The sequence below is a fragment of the Spermophilus citellus genome (genome assembly GCF_964194105.1).
Source record: "Spermophilus citellus genome assembly, chromosome: 3".
Taxonomy (NCBI): Eukaryota; Metazoa; Chordata; class Mammalia; order Rodentia; family Sciuridae; genus Spermophilus; species Spermophilus citellus.
The window spans coordinates 226,549,421-226,569,377 of NC_138184.1; the positions used below are offsets into that span (position 1 = coordinate 226,549,421).

Sequence of the window (19,957 nt, forward strand, 5' to 3'; positions counted from 1 at the left end):
TTATTAAGCATGCGTGAGGTACTTGGTTCAACCCCCAGTACTATCATAAGGAATAAAACCAAAACCAAACCCAAACAAAAAAGACAAACTAAAAACAAAACAAACCTTGCATCTCAGGTCATAGACAAACTGCTAATTTTCTGCACCATAGTAAGGGATCTCTAAGTCAATAAGCAAAGACTAAGCACCCAATAGGTAAAAAATGGCAAAACACACAAACAGGATAACTTACAGAAAGTGAAATACAAATGTCCTCAAACATAAGAAAATAGAATCAAAGTCCCTTCTAATAAGAAAAAAAAAAAATTAAAATTACACTGGGGAGCAATTTCCCTCCATCAAATTGGCAAATATTTAAAGATCTGGTAACACATGGTGCTGGTGGGGGGCTGGGAAGCAGGCATTCTCATTTGCTGATGGCAAGAATGTAAACTGGCCTTATGCAATATCACACCCATAAGTTTCCTTACATATATACTCTTTCAGATCTAAAAAGACACCTGGCGTGACACCTGAGACATTCACAGCAACATTATTGGTGGTGGCAATACTGGCAACAACTTAATACTAATTTGCATATTCATGTACAAAATACTTTAGAAGCATATACCAAAAACAAAGAATAGGGGTTGTGAAAGATGCTAAGAGTGGAAAAGACTTTAAGTTTTCTATTTATTTTCCTATGCAAATTTTATTTTTGTACCATGTGCATTTAAACTGATTTTTTTAAAAAAATTAAAGGTGAATTTAAATTCCATTTTAAAATTGACCGTTACTCACTGTCTTGTCATTGAATTATTTCAATTACTAAAATAGAACTTTTTCTCCTCAGAAGTGGGGATTTAACCGAGGACCTCATGCATACTAGGAAAGTGCTCTATAACTGAGCCATATCCCCAGCCCTTTTAAATTTTGTTTTATTTTTCGAGATAGGGTCCAAGTTGCCTGGGCCGGCTTTGAATTTGCAACCCTCCTGCCTTAGCCTCCCAAGTACCTAGGAATGAAAGGTCCAGCGACAGCTCACATTCTTACTCAAAAAATCATTTAAGGTGTATGCTTTCACCTCAAAATTAGGCCAAGCCAAAGTACTTTATACAAACTAAAAACAGTCCTGTTTTTAAACTAAGCTCATCATTATCCCTAGCTGGGCAATGAAACCACAGTGCTATACAGTCATGTACCAAGTTAACAATGCTTTGGTCAGTGAGGGACCAAATATATCGTGGTGGTGCTGTTAAGATTACAACTGAGCTAGAAAATTCCAATCCCTTTGCGATGCTATAGTTGTAGCCATCTTAACAGAGTACCACAACACACTTTGTGGTGATGCTGGTTTTATATGACTGTACTTCCAACCTAGTTGTATAAAGATATACAACACATATAGTCATATAATCACCAATGAAGATGACAACAGTTACAGGTTTCTATACTTACACTATAGTATGTTTTTTGAAATTTTACAGTATACTCCTTCTATTTATTTTAAAACAGGGGGAGGGTGTAGCTCAGAGAGCGAGCATTTGCCCAGCATGTTCCAGGGCCTGAGTTCAAATTCCAGTACTACTCCTCCCACATATAAACAAGAGAGAATGAAAAAAACAAGAAAACACTGTCTCTTGCATCATTTTTCTCTTCGGTTGTTTTGTTCCCAGCCCTAGGAGAGCAAGTCCATACTACAGACACACACATACACTGTACAGCCTAGGCTGCAGTAGACTATACAAGTAAATTGTACTCTATGATGTACACACAATGGAAAATGGCCTAATATTGCATTTTTCAGAAGATGTCCCCATCTCATCTACTGATCAAATACCACCTGCTATCTGTGTTGCAATTTAGCAATATACTGAGTGTAATTTTACTCCTAAAAGGAGTAACAAGTAAACAAATTTTCTCTGCATCACCTTTTTTCTTTTTAGGGGGATGGAATCTGACTACATTGTCCAGGCTAGTCTGGAATTCCTAGAATCGAGAGATTTTGTCGGCCTCCCAAGAAGCTGAGACTACAAGCGGACACCAGTGCACCTGGCTACAGATTACTTTTAAAAGAATTTGCCCTTTCATCATTTCTCCCTACTATTATCAGTCTTAACCCCAGAACTAGCTCAGTTTGAATGCAAATGTAGGAGTTTCATTTTCATCAGGTTTTCTACAGAATGTGGGGTAGAACCAAGGCAGGAAGATGCCAGTTATTTCACCCTCATGAATCATAAATACAAGCGTATCTTATTATTTTTATCTCCCAACTGAATATTATCTTTAAGAACTATCAGCTGCAACAAGAACCAATTATTCAAAGTCATCAAGTATAGGTATACTTTTCTGTAAAAATTCTCTAAACACTGTTTTCCAGTAGTAACAGAACCCAGAGAAGCAGCAGAGCTGGTAATGTAACCTCTGCTCCTGTTCTATCATATACCATATCCTCACTCCTTTAAGTGTGATTCTTTCAGTTTCATTATCTGTATTACAATATCATTAAAACACTTGTGAATGTTTCAAGCATAGGCTCTAGTGTAGAATAGTACCTCCAAGAACAGATCTTCTAGGCTGATAAGGAAAACCAGCATCAAAACATTTCCTCTCCAGCTCTGCCAGTGTCTAGAACCCTGTGCTACCACACCCCCTTCCCCCCAGACACTCATGGCTGTCGATATCAACTGTTATCACCTAGGTCTCTTCCAGTCTCAGCACAAGGACTAGAGAGAGTAGTGTATGATAACCTATGATAATAGTCTATGAAGGCAGATGACACTGTCTCCACCCCTTTAAAGACGAAGGTGAGGGCCCAGCAAGGCTCATTCACTTTCTTGAGGTCACTGGGTAAGAAATACTGTGTCTCAAAGCCAGGCAGTGGAACTGTCCACACTCTAGATACCTGGGAAGCCCTGGGTCCCTACTGGCTTGATGTAAATTTCTACAGCAATATTCATGGAAACGATTTATCAGTTTACAAAGTTACCTCTACTTTTCAGGAGCTTAAATAAGTTCTTAAAGAACATTTCAAATAAGGATATAAAAGCAAGCCAAAATCTTAATGCCAGAATCCCAATATCAACGGAAAGGCCATACTTATTGGCCCAAGATACTCTAAGCTTACACCTGTTGCCATTACCAGCAACACCCCCTCCACTAAATGTCTTGGCTCAGGCAATAAATGATCTAGTTACCTTAACCATAAAGACAAGACACAGAATCCCATACAACTCCCTGCCCAGAGGCTCAGGGAAATCTTGTCAACTGCTTCTCCTCTGTTCCAGTTAGCCCCAGTTTACATTCTGCCACAGAACAAGTGCCTTGCAGGGCAGAGCCCACAATGGCTCTGCTTGAACAGGACTGCCAATACGTCCTGATCCAATACGTCCTGATTATACTAAAGTTATATTATATCCACCACCAAGTATGATTACATGGGGTGAGGGAGGGAGGTGCATCCCACAGCACTATGTATCAGCTCAGAGATGGACACATTTGGTTTATTTTCATCCAAGCTTTCAGAATGCAAACTCCAGGGTTTCTCCAGTGCTAACACCACTCAATATAGCTATTTCTTGTTTTATGAGGGGGACATACTTTCCTTCTATATTCACTTCAGAACATAAAGCAGAGGGAATTTATTCCCAGACCACAGGGCACATTACATTATCCTGGGTATACTCCAATTTCCCCAGATTCCAGAGAAAAAGTCTTCATTCAATATGGCAGATCAGATTATACCACCCACCTTGCTGCTAGCCTAGTCCTTTGTGATTATGAGATGCAAGGGAAGGAGGTGTGAGGCACTGAATTCTCAGTTCTTTACACTCCCCACCCTCCAGTGAACAGGGATAAATTCATTCTAATAGAATGGTTTCTAGTAAAGGCGGTCCTGGGTGCCATGGAAACCAGGCAGCTAAGCTGTCAAAAGGGCTTTTTTTGTTTCCAGCAATACTCTTCTGTCTTTTCCCTTGTTCCCAAGTCAGTTCCCCTGGTGATCCATTTTACACATCACTGCTATAATGATTAACCTGTGAGTATCCTTTTGGAGGGATAATTTAACTTGGGGCAATTACCTACTGTCTAACAACTCAAACTGATACTCTTTAATCTAGTAATCACTTTCAAATCTGTTCTCATCATATAATCTAACTACATAAACTAAAGACAGCACTCAAGCTGGATCTTAGGCTCCAATTAAATCAGTGTTCCAGTGCCCAAGTCTGTGTAAGTATAACCAGCTATTTTTGCCCCTTACTCTTCTCTTGCTGGTCCCCTGAGAAACATATGCTTTTGCTCCTAATGTAGAACACATAGGATGGAGGGAGCGCTGATGCAATTATCTTAATACAGAACTGAGGTTCAGAATATAGAAAAACACCATCCTGCAGGAAGTGTCAACCCTCACAATGCTAAGAACACACAATCCTAAAGTAGAAAACCAAGTGACTTGGAAACCTGCCATATGTGTCTTAGAAAAGACAAAACAGATAGCATATTAACATTCTGTTTTACACAGAGCATGAGGGGTTTTCTTGGCATCACTGCCGTGTTTGGAACTCTATTAGGCTGGGGCCATTGGACATGCTGCATGAGATTCTGAGGCTCCAGAGGTCACTTACTTGCCCAGCCGTGTCTACAAGTTGAAGATGATATTCTTGTCCATTTACTGTGATCAACTTTGTGAAAGCTACAGGGAAAAAGGGAATTAAGTATTAGTTTAAATAAATTAACTCTAGACTACTTAAAAGTTTGAATAATGACAACTCATCAAGCACATGGTCCCTAATAATCTCACAAAAAGGTTCCATGAATGAAAAGAAATGAGTCTTTGGAGTTGTATAGATTCTCCCCTACTTCCGTTATTTAACTAAGAATCACTCAGGCTGACCACAGTTCAGCTTGGGAAAACCCTGAGTCTTTTCCAAAACAAACTGTAATTAGACAATTGATATCCAAGAAAAATAATCTGAACGCTCTGTGATGAGTCCTTTCTCTTGTAAATAACTGTAATGTACTTCATAAAGTCTGAGGTCTAGAATGAAACAAAACCACAAAAACTTTCCATTAATTTATAGATATTCTGGTATCAAGAGCATAAATAACTAATATTAATTGAAGTGCTAAGAATTTTTAAGCACATAAAAATTTTAAACAATTTTATCAACAGATAAAGCAACAATGCAACAAATGCTCTGTACTGAAACCACCATTCCTTCTTAAAGATCAAAGCAATTGATCATCAACTTCTTTACCTTACCAAGGGTGACGGGGATCAGATTTTAATAACTTTGGGAAGTCAATTCAGAATTCTAAGGAGAGAGGCTCCAAATAAACATTCACAAAAAAGAGGAAAAAACCATCAACAGTAACAGAATATTGTATACCCAGTCCCAGCCTATCTCCTGGCTGGTCATTCCCTGTGATCAGAGCCAGGCGGCAGAATACACCCCTTGCACACCTGAGGTCCTACTCTGGTTCTCATACCCAAAAAGAAGAACAAAACAATAAATGCAAATTATTCAAGAAAACTTTACATTATAAGGAGGAAGACAGGAAATCCCATCTTAACTATAAAAGTTCCACAAGAAGAGATGGTGGCTAACATCACTAGCTTTACTCTCTTCAATACAAGCAGGAGTGCCAGCAGGCCAACACTGTACACTATCCTCCAACCTTTTCTGAAATGATCACTTTAAGGAATCAGGTAAACCAGATGAAAACTGAACCGGAGTATTTCAAGATGGGAAGTGCCAATGTGACCTGTTCACTGATTCTAAGAAAGAATTGCATTGTGATTTTTCCAACTTGGGAACAACTGGCACTGCAGGACCTTGAAATCACTGTCAGCCAGTGGGCTGTCTGTGAGAACCTTTCAGTCAGGTGTCAAAAAGTGTACATTGCCAGGCATGGTGCTACATGCCTTAATCCCAGTGACTTGGGAGGCTAGGGCAGGATTCCAAGTTTGAGGCTAGAACCAACAAGACCCTGTCTCAAAATAAAATAAAAAGGGCTCAAAAGGTAAAGGGCCCTAGGGTTCAATCCCCAGCATCACCCTACCCTCCACACAACTGTGTGTTTCAATCTGATGAAAATTATGAGAAACATTGGTGAGCAATAAAACCAATGACCCTTAATTAGAACTCAGCACAGATGGTTATGATGTGTAAATAATTATCACAAAATTCCTGAAACAAACATCACTCATTCATTCAAAAACTACTTCTTTGCTGTCACTACCAGCAGCACTGTTCTATGTGCTTGAGATGCTATAGGTTCCTGACTGGCAGCTGACATGTCATGAAGAGACTCGCATACCTACCTACCCTGCTTGGTATCCAGTGTGATCTGGGGAAAGATCATTTGACACAGGTCACAGGGAAGTGAAAAAAAGCAATAATGTCAAAGCTCCTGAAGCTAAGAAAGAAGGCAGGTAGATAGCTAGCTGGAGAGTTATACAGTTTGGAAGAGTATAAGGTGGCCTTAGGAGACTTTGGATCTTTATTCTCAATGTGATGGGAAACCAAGATTCTTGAGTAGGAGAGTAACCTGATCTGATCTATATCCTTAAAAGGTCACTCTGGTAATATTCACCTGAATAACAGGTGAAAATGAACACAGCGGTAGTCAAAAGGTAGTCAAGCAGAAGCCAACGACACAGTAACCAGCAATCCTGACTAACTAGACTGCTGTGATCTCTAAAAGATGATGATGGACTGGATTGGGGGGGGGGGGGGGGAGACAGACTCTGGATGTGCTCAGAGGCAGAACCAAAAGGATCTGACTGGTTAGAAGTGGGTCATGAGAGAATAGAGTTGGGATGATTCTAAAATTTGGGTTTAATAGTAAGATGAAGAGAGCTTTTGCTAAATCTAAGAAAAGACTGGGGAAGAATACTGGGGGTCGAAGAGAAAGGGGATGAATAGTTTGGTTGGTTAAGCTTGCAATGCTTGTTAAATAACCAAGATAATGAGGGCAGTTAAATAAACATATCAATGAAGAGAATGAGGCTGGGGAGGCACATTTGTGGGTCTATAGCAAACTGAAGAGGGAAGGTCACGGGGAGTGCAAAGCAACCTATACTGCTAAATCAGGGAGATGCACAAGATCAGTCAAGGAGCCTGGGGAAGTACTAGCCAGTCACCTAAGAGCAAGAGGGCAAGAAATATATTGTGCCTAAAAAATAAAGTAAAGAAAATACTAACATTCAAGGAGATCTTCACATATAAAGGGATTTAAATTCCTTTACACAAAGCAGAAAATGAAACTGAAGACCTTCTATTTTATCATGGGAAAGGGCCTCTGCTGGTACTGTAGAAAAAAATGGAAGAGAGGACAGAACAGCAGCAAGTCTATTCTGTCCTCTAATTCCAACCAGGAGTAGAAACAGAAAGCTGACTTTCTCTTGATATCACTCTCCTTAAGCCTTCTCTATCCTCCTTTTTCAATTACTAGAGAAATGAATACACTCCATTCTAAAACCCTCAAATTCCCTTAAGTAGATTAATAGCTATTTACCAGTAGCAGCTACTAGGCAAGCTAACAGAGGTTGCTAAAATTTGGCATTCATGAAGTGAGATTTGTGTTACTTTAGTAACACAAATCTCACTTTGTAATGTGCTCAGTATTGTTTTTAATTCATATCCCACTGAGAAAATCTAGCATCAGGCAAGCTTGATAACACTGCAAAACTTCTAGAATTTCCCAAATTCTCATAGGAGCTTTATCATTCATCAATAGTGCTACTGTGAGATGGCAGAGGTTATAAACTATTGCTATCTTTGCTTTTTAAATGATAAGCTCACATTTGTTTAATTTTACTGTATCAGTAAGTCTGTATTTTGTTTGATTAATGCAATAGTAGATGACAAAGCACTTCTGCATATGCATATTTCTGGCCTAAAAGTTTTCCCAAACTAGAAAACATGTGGTTTTATTCAAGTTATTTTCTTATACCCCTATTGTTAAAGATGACAGGATCTCAAAATTTTAGCTTTTACAGTAATACTTCATTGAAATCTGACACCACTGAATGTCTACTATAAATAGCCCATTCTCCCACTGTAAAGATAACTATAAAATAAATTGCTATATAATTTCCAGACCTAGGGAGTACTGTATTTTTTAAAATCCGAAAATCATCCATATTAGCAAAATGTTCACAATAACCTTTTCCTCTCTTTAGAATTCACTGTTATTGCTAAAATGTTTTTCCACCAAATAGAATCAGGGTAGAATAGATAGTCTAGCAAAGACTAACAGAAACATGATGTTATTGTCCAGGTATGACATGGACCCTGAAAGCACATGTGAGACAAAGAATACTGATAAGTGAAATGCTTGGGAAAGCTATAACCTAACCAGTGAATTCATCCATTTGGTGGATTAATAATTTGAATGGATTAGTGGGTGGTAATTATTACAGGTGGGTAGGACATGACTGTAGAAAGTGGTCCAGAGGAAGCGCTTGGGGATTATGTATTTTGTCTTTGACTCCTCAAGTGCCTTCTCTGCTTCCTGGTTACCAGGAGGAGAGCAGCTTTCTCTGCCATGCCCTGCCATGATGTTCTCTCCGCCTCACCTCTGGCCCAGAGTAACAGAGTTGGCTAATCATGGACTGAACCTCTGAAATTGTGAGCCTAAAATAAACTTCTCCTCTTCTGAGTTGTTCTTGCTAGGTCATCGTGACAAAAAGCTGACTAACACAGAGTGGACAGAAATTGAACAGATTTTCATGCCAGAATATGCCTCACAAACCCTCAAGGGAGTCATGAAATTTGACATTCATCTCTGCTCTTGCCTAAAAAAGACTTTAATGAATAAACTGAATTCATGTTTGAGATTAAAAAAAAAAAAAAGCCCTCACTGTTGAGCATTTAGGGAAAAAATTTAAAAACACAAATAAAGATGACATTGACACTGTTGAGAAGTCTAGCCAAGAGAGGAGGTGTGTGCCTATTGTCCCAGCTACTTGAGAGGACACTGCTTGAGCCCAATAATTGGAAACAAGCCTTGATGATATAGCAAGACCCCATCTCAAAAAAAGCAGAGTTATACCATTCTGTTTCTAAGATAATTTTCTCAGATAATATGTAAGTTGAACTTTCTTCTATCAATTACTTACCTATGAAGAAAATCTATTTATATAAAACACCATGATCTTCCTTCCAACTCAACTCTAAATGGCACAAATCTACAATTATAATAACCATTATTACATGCAGAGCTACCAAGAAAATGATCTTCTACTATTCTATGAATAAAATTCCCAAATCAGCCTTATCTTTTTAAGACCATAAAGTCCCAATTTACTATATTTGGCAAATATTAAAGCTAAGATCTTTGTTTTCTTATGTTCTTATTCCAGCAGATAGATAACCAAACCATTCACCTTAGCATCAAATTAATGTGCTTATTCTCTAAGTACCCAGCTAAATGCAATACAGCCTGTTCAGGACTCCTCTCTGCAGATAACCAGCAGTGCTTACTTCCAAAAGTGGGTCTTGAGTTAGTTTAGCAAAGGACAGATTTCCTTTTTCACCAGGATAGTGGGGCACAAAAGACAATTTTAAGCCAGCAGTTTAGCAAACTTTCCCTGTAGAGGGCCAGAGAGTAAATAGTTCAGGCTTTGTAAGCCACACAGTTTAATTATGCCACTATAGAGCAAAAGCAGTCAAAGATAATATGTAAAGAAATAAGCAAGGCAATAACATAAATGTTCCAATAAAACTTTATTTCTGGGTGCTGAAACCTGAATTTCATATACTTTTCACATGTCACAACATTCTTTGGACTTAAAAAAAAAAAATCATTCTTAGCTTGCGCTATACAAAAACAAGCAGTGTGCCCTTCTAACCTGCAGTCTGCAAACCCTCTGTTAAAAAGCAAAGCACTGAAGTACTTCTTTTGCAAGATGCAGGCATGAACCGAGTTGTTCAGTCTGCTTTATGTCTACCATACCAGAAGGTTTTGATCCATCCCATATTTAAATCTGTGTTCCTGCTGACAAATCTTAGATCTAAGACCTGATTTCAAGAATCTGAGAAGACTGGTTCCAGGGTTTACCTAGGATTCTAAAATAGCTTGAAATAAGATCAGTTTTACTCCCAGCAACTCAGCTTCCCTGGATGTTACTATTTAGATTATCCTCTGTGGTCCCTAGAATTCTTGTGGAAGATTTTTAAACCATTGATTCAAACTAAACAAAGGTTGGTTGTGGCTGGTTCTGGTTGTCTGTGCTTTTTTTCTGCACATGGCCCGAAATGCCAACAGGTTCCCTGAGCCAACTTCTTTTTAATGCTATAACTATTTGCTCCAACCCCAGAATAGCTTGTTTCTCTGTAACCTCTTTCATGTCTTTAGGGCTGGAAGTGGTTGGGGGTAGCTAAGCTTCTGCAAGAGTAAGAGATTAGGGTATGGAGTGTTTTCAGCTTGAACTCTCTAAAAAGGCTACTTCAGAGAGGAAGAAAGAAAGGAAACAACAACAAAAAGAATGTGCTCTCTACTACTATTTTCTTAAAGCATATTCTGCATATGAACATTCCAGGAGAGGACCAGATCCTAGTGACATGAGTAACAATTTCTACATGGCAAGGAATTTGGGCACTGAATGAAAATAATCATTCAGTGTAAAGTAGAGAAAGTTTCTGGAAACTTTCTTTGACCCTAGTTGGAAAAACACAGATTAAACTGAATATCTCCCTACAATAAAGGCCTCCAGGAATACACACGACCATCTGTATGCAAAAGAAGCCTTCTCAACTTAGAAGAACTCAAAACAATACTTACTGTTTTCTATGGTTGGATCATAGGAGTCCACAAACTGGCCTTCAACAAACTGAATCGTCAGTGAGGATTTCCCTATGGAAGAGAACAACAGCTCAGCATGTACTGGCATGTTAAGGTAGACAGATTCTGCTTAAAAAAAAAAAAAAAAAAAGTCACTCTAAATTTGAAGAAACTAAAGGACCAGGGTCAGAAAACATCTGTAATTATCATTTGAGCAATTTCAAAAAGCAAAGTACCGTTCCTTAATTTGCTTTATATAAGACTTAAAGCAATTAAGCCATTATGAACTAAACAATTCTAAGACATTAACAAGTATCACTGACCAATAAGGACATCACATATCCAGTTAAATTGTAAACTCTTCAAGAAGATCTAAACTAGGCTGACTTCCTCTGGTGTCCTCGAAATCTGGCTATTTAATTTTATTATGAAAATGTTGTTTACATGTGCTCTTTTATATATGGCTGTTAAAAGCGTTACCAGGTATAGCTTTCAAAATCAGTAATATGAAAACATGTAACATAAGCCTTTTATTTCAAAAACTCCTTCAGATAGAAATCCTATTCCAATTGTTCAGCATTAAAGACCTGGGAGTGTCTAGAAAATTAAGAAATATTTTAGGGGCTGGGGATGTGGCTCAAGCGGTAGCACGCTCGCCTGGCATGCGTGAGGCCCGGGTTCGATCCTCAGCACCACATACAAACAAAGATGTTGTGTCCGCAGAAAACTAAAATTAATAAATATTAAAATTCTCATTCTCTCTCTCTCTTAAAAAAAAAAAAGAAATATTTAGATTTCACCAGTACCAACTGGGCCTACATGTTAACACAAGAACTTCCCACTTCCCTATTTGTTTTCTGAAATTTCTACTGGAGAACTTCAGAACAGGGTATGTAACTATTCTGGGAAGAAACATGGAGAACTCAAATCGATTAAATTATCATCAAGATGGGATTGTGGCTCAGCGGCAGTGAATTGTCTGGCATGTGTGAGGCACTGGGTTTGATTCTCAGCACCATATATTAAATAAATAAATAAAGGTCTAACAACTAAAAGAGAGAGAGAGAGAGAGAAAGTTGTTCCTCCCTCATGTCACTTCTAAACCTTTCTCTTTCACATCCTCAGAACATTATTAAACACATGCTCCACATGCTTGCCATATTCTCTTCCATCTCAAAAGGTATGTATGACAATCACACCCTGCACTGCTAGGGTCTGTAATGATGGGCACAAAACCACAGGGAGGCAGACTCACAAGCTGTGAAAGGTTTTCACACCAAGACATTCCCCACAGGCTCAAAAATTAAATCAATTCATTAAAAAGCTGGAATAAAAGCAGGATCTGCTGGGAGACAGCTAGAAAATCGTCAGACCCATTGACTCCTGCTGCAGTCAGAATGAATTCTCATCTCTGACCACAACCTGCCAGTTCTGGCTGCCTTTCTGGCCCCTGAACCCCCCAGGCTCCAGTCACATCCCTGGTGTTTCTGCCAAGTTCCTACTACCTTAGCCTCTTTATTCTAGCTACCAACCTTCCAGATCTGATGGTATGACTCATTTTTGTCACTCTGGTCTGTGCTCCAACATCAGTTCTACAGAGAAGGCCACCTGACTTAAGATAGCACCTAGCCCCTAACAGTCTCTTATCTATCCTGTTTCACTACTTCTTACTACTTCAGGTTAGCTGAAATTGTCCTCTTATTTGTTCACTAAGACCAGTGTACTACCTGACACATGTAGACACTCATTTCTTTTTTTTTTTTAAAGAGAGAGAGAGAGAGAGGAGAGATAATTTTTTAATATTTATTTTTTAGTTCTCGGCGGACACAACATCTTTGTTGGTATGTGGTGCTGAGGATCGAACCCGAGCCGCACGCATGCCAGGCGAGCTTGCTACCGCTTGAGCCACATCCCCAGCCCCTAGACACTCATTTCTAAATCAACGAATGAGATTAAAGCTCAGACCCCAGTCTTCCATTCAGATACTACAAAAGATCTTAACTTGATATTGTTCATAGAGACAAAGGAACAATAACTAGTATTCATTGGCATCCAATCATGGGTCTGTCTACCATATAGGGATGCAACAGTAGTTTAGAAACTCCATCAATTTCAACTAGATTGTGTTCAAAAGAAATCATGCTGTATGGGACTGCTATTGTAGCTCAGTGGTAAAGCACTTGCCTAGCATGTGTGAAGCACTGGGTTCGATCCTCAGCACCACATAAAAATAAAAAGTATTGTGTCCATCTACAACTGAAAAAAAAAAAAAAAAGAAAAAAGAAACCATGCTGTATATGCTAGCCCACAAAATGTAACAATTATTTTAAGTAGTGAACAGAGAGAAAAAAACCTTGTCAGTGAAACTGAAAAGGGAGTTAAAAAAATTCTTATTTATGTATATCTAACATTATTACCTGAAGAAAAAAAACCTTTAACCTTATGTAGGTATGAGGCACTGTATGTACATCTTACAAATGAAAAGAAGGAAGAAAGCAGAGGACAAAATTTACCCTAAGATAAAGGTCCAAGTTATAAAGAAAAAAGGAAAGAGGATAAAAAGAGTCCTGTAATGTTGCTAAAAGTAGGACTGGATTAAAAGTAGTAGAAGCGCTGAACATGATCGTACATGCCTGCAATCCCAGCTACTGGGGAGACTGAGGCAGGAGAATCACAAATTTGAAACTACTCTGAGAAATTTAGCAAGACTGTCTCAAAAAAAAAAAGGGGGGGGGGCTGAGGATGTAGCTCACTGGTAGAACACCCCAAGGTTCAATTCCTAGTACTGCAATCAATCATTCAGTCAACAAATAAAACAAAAGAAAGAGGTCATATATGATATATAAGATCCCCAAAGGTGGGAAACTAGCAGAAACCCTGGAGATGACTTTCTCTGCACTGGCCTCTATACTGGCCCTAGAAAAACTTACTAGGAAGGGTGAAGGAGGGGGTGAACAGCCTCTAGAACTACCATATGAAATGCAGAAATCCACATTTAAGCAAAATACATCCAAGTTACATACATTAAACAAGATAGCATGAGAGAAGGGCTGGGCACAACAAAGTGAAAAAATGGATAAATAAAAGGGCTTGACTATATTTAAAAGATACAATATTGTTACACATTCAGAGTTCCCTATTTTTATTATAAAGGGAATAAATTGTTTGACAGACAATATTAACATTTAACTTGAAAAACATAAGTAATCATTCTGGCAAAAACAAAATCCTGACTGGTGTCTGTCTTGAGTTGGGATACCAGAGTTGGCATAAACTGGATTTCTCAATCAGACAGCCCCTGGGAGGACATTAGCATAAGTGGGACTGAAGAGAAAAGATGATTTTCCCTTGGACTCTCCCCCTAAGGGAGATCATTAATTATTAAGACTTTAAAAATGGACACACAAAAAAGCTCTATTTGCTGACATGACATAGCTATTTTACCCCATTTTCATTAAAAGTGGGATTATTAGAGAACTAGTATTTGAATCTTTATAAGTCAGCATTGAATATTAATCTTTGTAAGCAAATCCCCCTACTTATTTTCAAGTGTTCTCAGCTCTGGCTACCAAATTTTCTGGCTTTAGGGGATGTCTCTGAGGAAGCAGTTCAGCAACTGCAGTCCAGCTCTGTGTGCAGCTTGCAGGCAGCTACTAAAAGGCCAATGCTGATCTATAGCCAATTATGTTCTTCATTGTGATCATTTTTTAAAAGCCTCCCTCATACTTTCACGCATTAACTTGGCTTTTGTCCTTAAAAAAACCAGGTTCTGAAATACCAACTATTTCCTAAAGATGACTTGGCGCTTAGAAGGCTTATAAATCTGTACAACTGAAGATGAATCCCAAACTCCAGATCAACTCTTGGGAGAAAAGAGTTACATGACAAGAATCCAAGAGAGATCTGAAAAGAGAAAAGCAGCACATGATCAGGTGTAAGCATATCTGCACAGTAACAGACATAAATCACTCATTTCCTAACACATGTTACCAAAAGGTTTTAAAAGAATACATCCCAATCTCCACAAACAATTTCCACATACTCTTCCTCCAAACCAAAAAACACCAAATATACAAACCATAAAAAATCATTTAAACTAGGCCTGGTGATGTACACCTGTAATCCCAGTTACTCTGAAGGCTGAGGCAGGAGAATCCCAAGTTCAAGGTCAGCCTAGGCAACTTAGCCAGATCCTGTGTCAAAATAAAATCAAAAGGGCTGAAGATGTAGCTCAGTGGTAGAGTGCTTGGTTCAATGCCTCATTCCTCAAAAATACCAAAAACCAATACAAAAGCCAAAAGTAAAACACTCTTCTGAACTTTTAACAGGTAAAAATGGCAAAGATAAAAAACTGGCAAGACAAAACAGTACCCTGCAAGGTTTTTTTACCCAATATTTTAGCTATAGAGGGTGTGCCTTCAAGGTTGTTAGCTGATACTTATACTTTGTGATTACCGAGAAACAGGTACTGTTTTACACAACTACTTTAATAGTTTTCATATTAATTTTGAACTTGTTTTCATGTGTTCTGAAAAAAGAAAAACTAATTGTACTATCTGTCCTACCCCCACCCTCCACTATTCTCTAGAACAGTTTACATATTACTAGTTCACTGGGATGATGGAGAATAGGTTTTCTGTCTACTAATTAGTCTCTCAAGTCTCATATACTGATTTTCAGGACTGCCCTCTTCTTCCCTAGTTCTTTTTCAGTATTTATTTATTTGCTGTAAGGGATTGAACCCAGGGCCTCCAGGCATGCTAGGCAAGTGGCTCTGCCACTGACCTACAGCCCCAGTCCCTAGTCCAAATTCTTAACATTGTTTCAAGGAATTTTGATGTTCATGCTAGTACACTCTTGAACAACTTAGCCTCAAAGCCCAGTGGTCTTGCCACCAGTATGATCTCCATGCCACTTCAGTAGCCTGCCTCCCAGTGCTGACCAAGTACTCTGGCAGTGCATTCAGACCACCTCTGAAGCAGTGTTTCAACACCACTGGATCATGAGATCAACTTAATGAGCCATGACAAGAACACTGGGTTGTAAGTAAAGGTGTCATGAAATTTGTCTTCGTTATACACATTTATGACTGAGTAACAATGTAAATGCATTTCTTACTGGGTTGCAGTCAGAAAGCTTAGAAATATGCTACAGTAAACCATGACCCTAAATCACCAATTCCATAGGTTTCACTTCCTTCTGTATGTAGCTTAAACTCCAAGATAAATCATTTCCCATTACCCTTTTGTCAAAAGCCTCCAATTTCCTTTTTCTGAGCCTTCTGTGATCTTAATCTACTTGAATGCTATTGCCTAACTGTTGGAAAAATCCCCTGCACCTGTGTGGGCTGGTGACCCTTAACAAATCAGGTCTTCCCCTCTCCACCCAATCTCCATAGGCTCCTCTATGGGTGACTCCTTTTCCTCCTATACTAGCAGTTCTACATGTTTAAGTGTGGGCAGAGAGGACAGCCCAGCATTAGCTCAGGGTACTTGTTATAAATGCAAATTATTAAATCTACTTAAACCTCCAGGATGGAAAGCTCTAGGAAGAATATAAACAAGCCCCAGAGGTGAAGTTTGAGAACTACTGCCCTTGGGCAACAAGTTCAACTATTACAATCAGTGGCCTCAGCCTCCAGGGAGTTCCCTAATACTCCAGTTCAGACCAGGAGCTCAGATCATGAGCATTTAAAGAATACATAATAGGGGCCAGCCAGGATTAAGACACAGCCATGATTAAAAGATACATACAGGAGGCACTCTCTACTCCAAATCCTCTCATCCACCCAGTCTTCGTGCACATCAGACTCTGAATGGAGCCTGAATCCTGTGATGCAATCCTGTGATGCAGGCCTGGCTGTTATTAATCATCACTGACTCAAAGAAATAGGCTGGCACCAGTGCTTACCATAGCTCTTCTCTTTTCTCTACCTGCTCCCTCCTGGTGTCCTCTAAACCTTTTCATAAAATAGTTCAGCAGTCTCATTATTGAATAATTCCATTCCAGGTAGCTTGTTATAACCCTGCCTCTGAAATATATATATATATATTTCAAAAAAAATACATATATATTCAAAAAAATACATATATATATATATATATATATATGTATATATTTTTTTTTAAAGCCAAAGGTTTGCACTAATTTGTGCTCCCTTTTGCTGTATGGTTGGAGAAAGATCTCAATAGGTGCTGTTGCAATTGGGTGCTGCATGTTTGACCCTGAAGATGAGTGCAGCCTATAGAAAATAATCTTAGCCACTTACAACTCCATCCCACCAATCCAAGTTAAATAAACCCATGGGGGTGCAAGTACATAGTGTGTGTCCTACAGGAAACTGGCTATAATACTTGACAATAGTATGTAGATTCTAGTTTGAGGAGTCTTGAACAATAGGTCAAATAAATAGAGGTTCAAACTCTGGAAGCAATTAAGGAAAAGAACCAGCTCTCTAACTTTACAAAGGAACTCAGACATCAATGAAACCTGCAGGAAAACAACTGAAAGAACACAACTGAATTTAAAGAATCAACTAGAAAACTACTGGCCAGAGGCAAGCTGCGACTTCTGGATATTTATCTCCATAGAGTTAAATTATGACATTTCCACAGAAGAGGAATTTGGTTTATTCACCTTTCCAATTCCCTGGAGCTAAATGAGTTAAGCATTCACTTGACCTTCTCATTTCTTTAGATAAAGGCAGAACTGCTTTTGTAAAACAAGATCAGCTCCCCAATATGTCTTTCTTCCGTTTCTACCTCCTACCAGCTCTAATTCTTATAATTCCAAGCTTGGTAACATTTCATTCCATTCTGATACCCGAATGCTCATGCTCTATAGATTAAGACATTCATAAAACTCAATTATTTTTAAAGCAGCTATTATGTGCCAGCAGGCACAACTTCAGGTAGTGGAATACAGTGAACAGATGAAACGCCTTCCTAGGTACAAAAAAAGATAATCAGGAGAAACACACTCAAAGTAAGTGCAATAAATGGGAGAAAATCTGGATATCTATTTCCTGTAACCAAGAGGATACAGCTTCAGCAGTTACCATGGTTTTTTAAACTAATAAGTAAATGTAGCTAAGCAATAATGATCACCAGCAATTATCAACACCATAAGGAGAGAAATACTCAGATTTTATGTGCCTTCTGATGGAAACACAGACCACCACTCTGCAATCAGTGGGGTGAAGGGAGAAACTATCCAAACCTGATCAAACTGCTGTATCTAATTACCAATTTACAGCAAACAAATGAACATGCTAAGTATATATGGGGATACAGTAGCCAAACCTGGACCTGGGTAATACTTTAGGACGCCCCCTCCCCCACAAATCAGAATTTCTAGAGATGGACCTATGCTTCAGTATTTAAATCTTTAAAAATCCATCCAGTGATTCCCATCTGCAGCCAATTTTGAAAACCAGTATTCTAAAGCAGTGTTGTCCAACATTAATGCAAAGAGTTCAGTGCAGATTCATAGCTCTGAAGTGAGGTGTGGGTTTTCTCTAGCAAAGTCTCTGGACCATACTTGGAGAGGCAAAGCTCTGGAGAGTTTAGAACACTGAATCTCAAACTTGGCTGCCCCAGGAATCACTTAGAATTTCCAAAACTACTGTCTGGATCTCACATCCACTGATTTTGATCCAACTGGTACAGGATGTGAGGTCAGGCACTGGGTCTTTTAAAAACTCCCTCCCCCAGATGATTCTAATATTCCACACCATCTCAAAGTCAACATCATCAAGGAAGACAGAAAAGGAAGGATGGAAAGAACCTGTTTTTGAGTTGACTGTCCACTCAATCAACCTCTAGTCTTCCATCCATCCATTCTGTCTAACCAGAATGACTTAATTTGCAGTCAAAACCATCCTGATTACAATATTAACTGTATGAAAATAGAACTGAAAAAAAGTATAATATCTCCTTAGGAGAATCATTCAACTTACTTATCTTCTAGCTCATAATTTTGTATTCCACAGTGATAAGCACCTTCAGCCACTTCTACTTTATGGAACTTTACCTACATCACTCTGACTCTACACCCACTCTTGACAGTCCAGAAGTAAAATTCCTCCATGAACTTTTACTTCTCTAAAAGACACAGGCAATCAGTGCTGCCTTCTAATAATTGGTTTAAGTGATCATCATAGGAAGATTCTAGAGCCAGAAATCTAAGAAAGCAGCTGAACAAGTATGGAACCATGTTTTTTTTTTTTTTTTCTTTTCTTTTTTTTTCCTTGGTGCTGGGGATCAAACTCAGGGCCTTGTGAATGTTAGGCAAGCACTTTAAGAATGAGCTATATCCCCAGCCCTTTTCTGAGACAGGGTCTTTTCAGTTGCTTAGGCTGGCCTTGAACTTGTGATCCTCCAGCCTCCACCTCCCAAGGAGCTACAATTACAGGTGTGTGAGCCACCATTTATCACGCATTCTGGTAAAGACAAAATTACAGGGTTGGGGTAGGGGTGCAGCTCAAGGGTAAAGAGCTTGCCTATGCTGTGTGAGTCCCCGAGTTCCATTCCTAGCACTGTAAATAAAACAAAATCCACAATTACAAGGATGAAAAACAAAAAGTGGGGAGGGACAACTAGAAAGAGGCACAGATCATCTTCGGGGTTCTATTCAAACTACTTTCTTTCGGAACTATTCCATATCCAGATTGTAGTCACACAACTTTGTCAAAACTCGCTGAAAGAGAATAAATTTTCTATATGTAAATTACCTTGAGTTTCAGAAAATCTTCACAAAAATCTGAAATTAATCATAAACCCACTTCAAAACCATAAAACTTCTAGAGGAAAACTTCTGAGAAAATCTTTATGATCCTTAGGTAGGCAAAGATTCCACACATGATACAAAATAAATAAATCATAAGCAAAATATTTACAATATACATTTCTGAAAAGAACTTTTACTCACAATATGTAACAAGAAACAATTCTTACAGAATATGAAGAATACTACATCCAAAGACATATACAAATGCTTGTGACAACTTTATTCCTCAATAATTAAGTACAGGAAACAACCAATAGGTGGATGGAAAAACAAATGAAGGTACAACTATACAATGGAATACTACCCACAGTACAACAAAAACTTACCACATTATTCAATTTGTGAAATTTCAGAACAAATAAAACTAATCCACTGGGATGGAAAGGAGATCAGCACTTGC

The 19,957-nt window shown here is 38.6% G+C and overlaps 1 protein-coding gene across 3 annotated transcripts in view; it reads right to left on the reverse strand.

Annotated features, from left to right (window-relative positions):
- The window catches only part of RHEB (Ras homolog, mTORC1 binding), a 46,577-nt gene that overhangs the window by 13,458 nt on the left and 13,162 nt on the right, over positions 1–19,957 (reverse strand). For 2 of the 3 annotated variants that reach the window (XM_081282960.1, XM_081282961.1), the window contains 2 exons: positions 10,771–10,842; positions 4,605–4,672 (listed from right to left, as the gene is read on the reverse strand). In XM_081282960.1, coding sequence (XP_081139086.1) covers positions 4,605–4,672; positions 10,771–10,842 — 140 coding nt within the window. Of the gene's footprint in view, positions 1–4,604; positions 4,673–10,770; positions 10,843–12,954; positions 13,027–19,957 lie in introns of all 3 variants that reach the window. The other variant, XM_081282959.1, reaches the window with a different exon arrangement.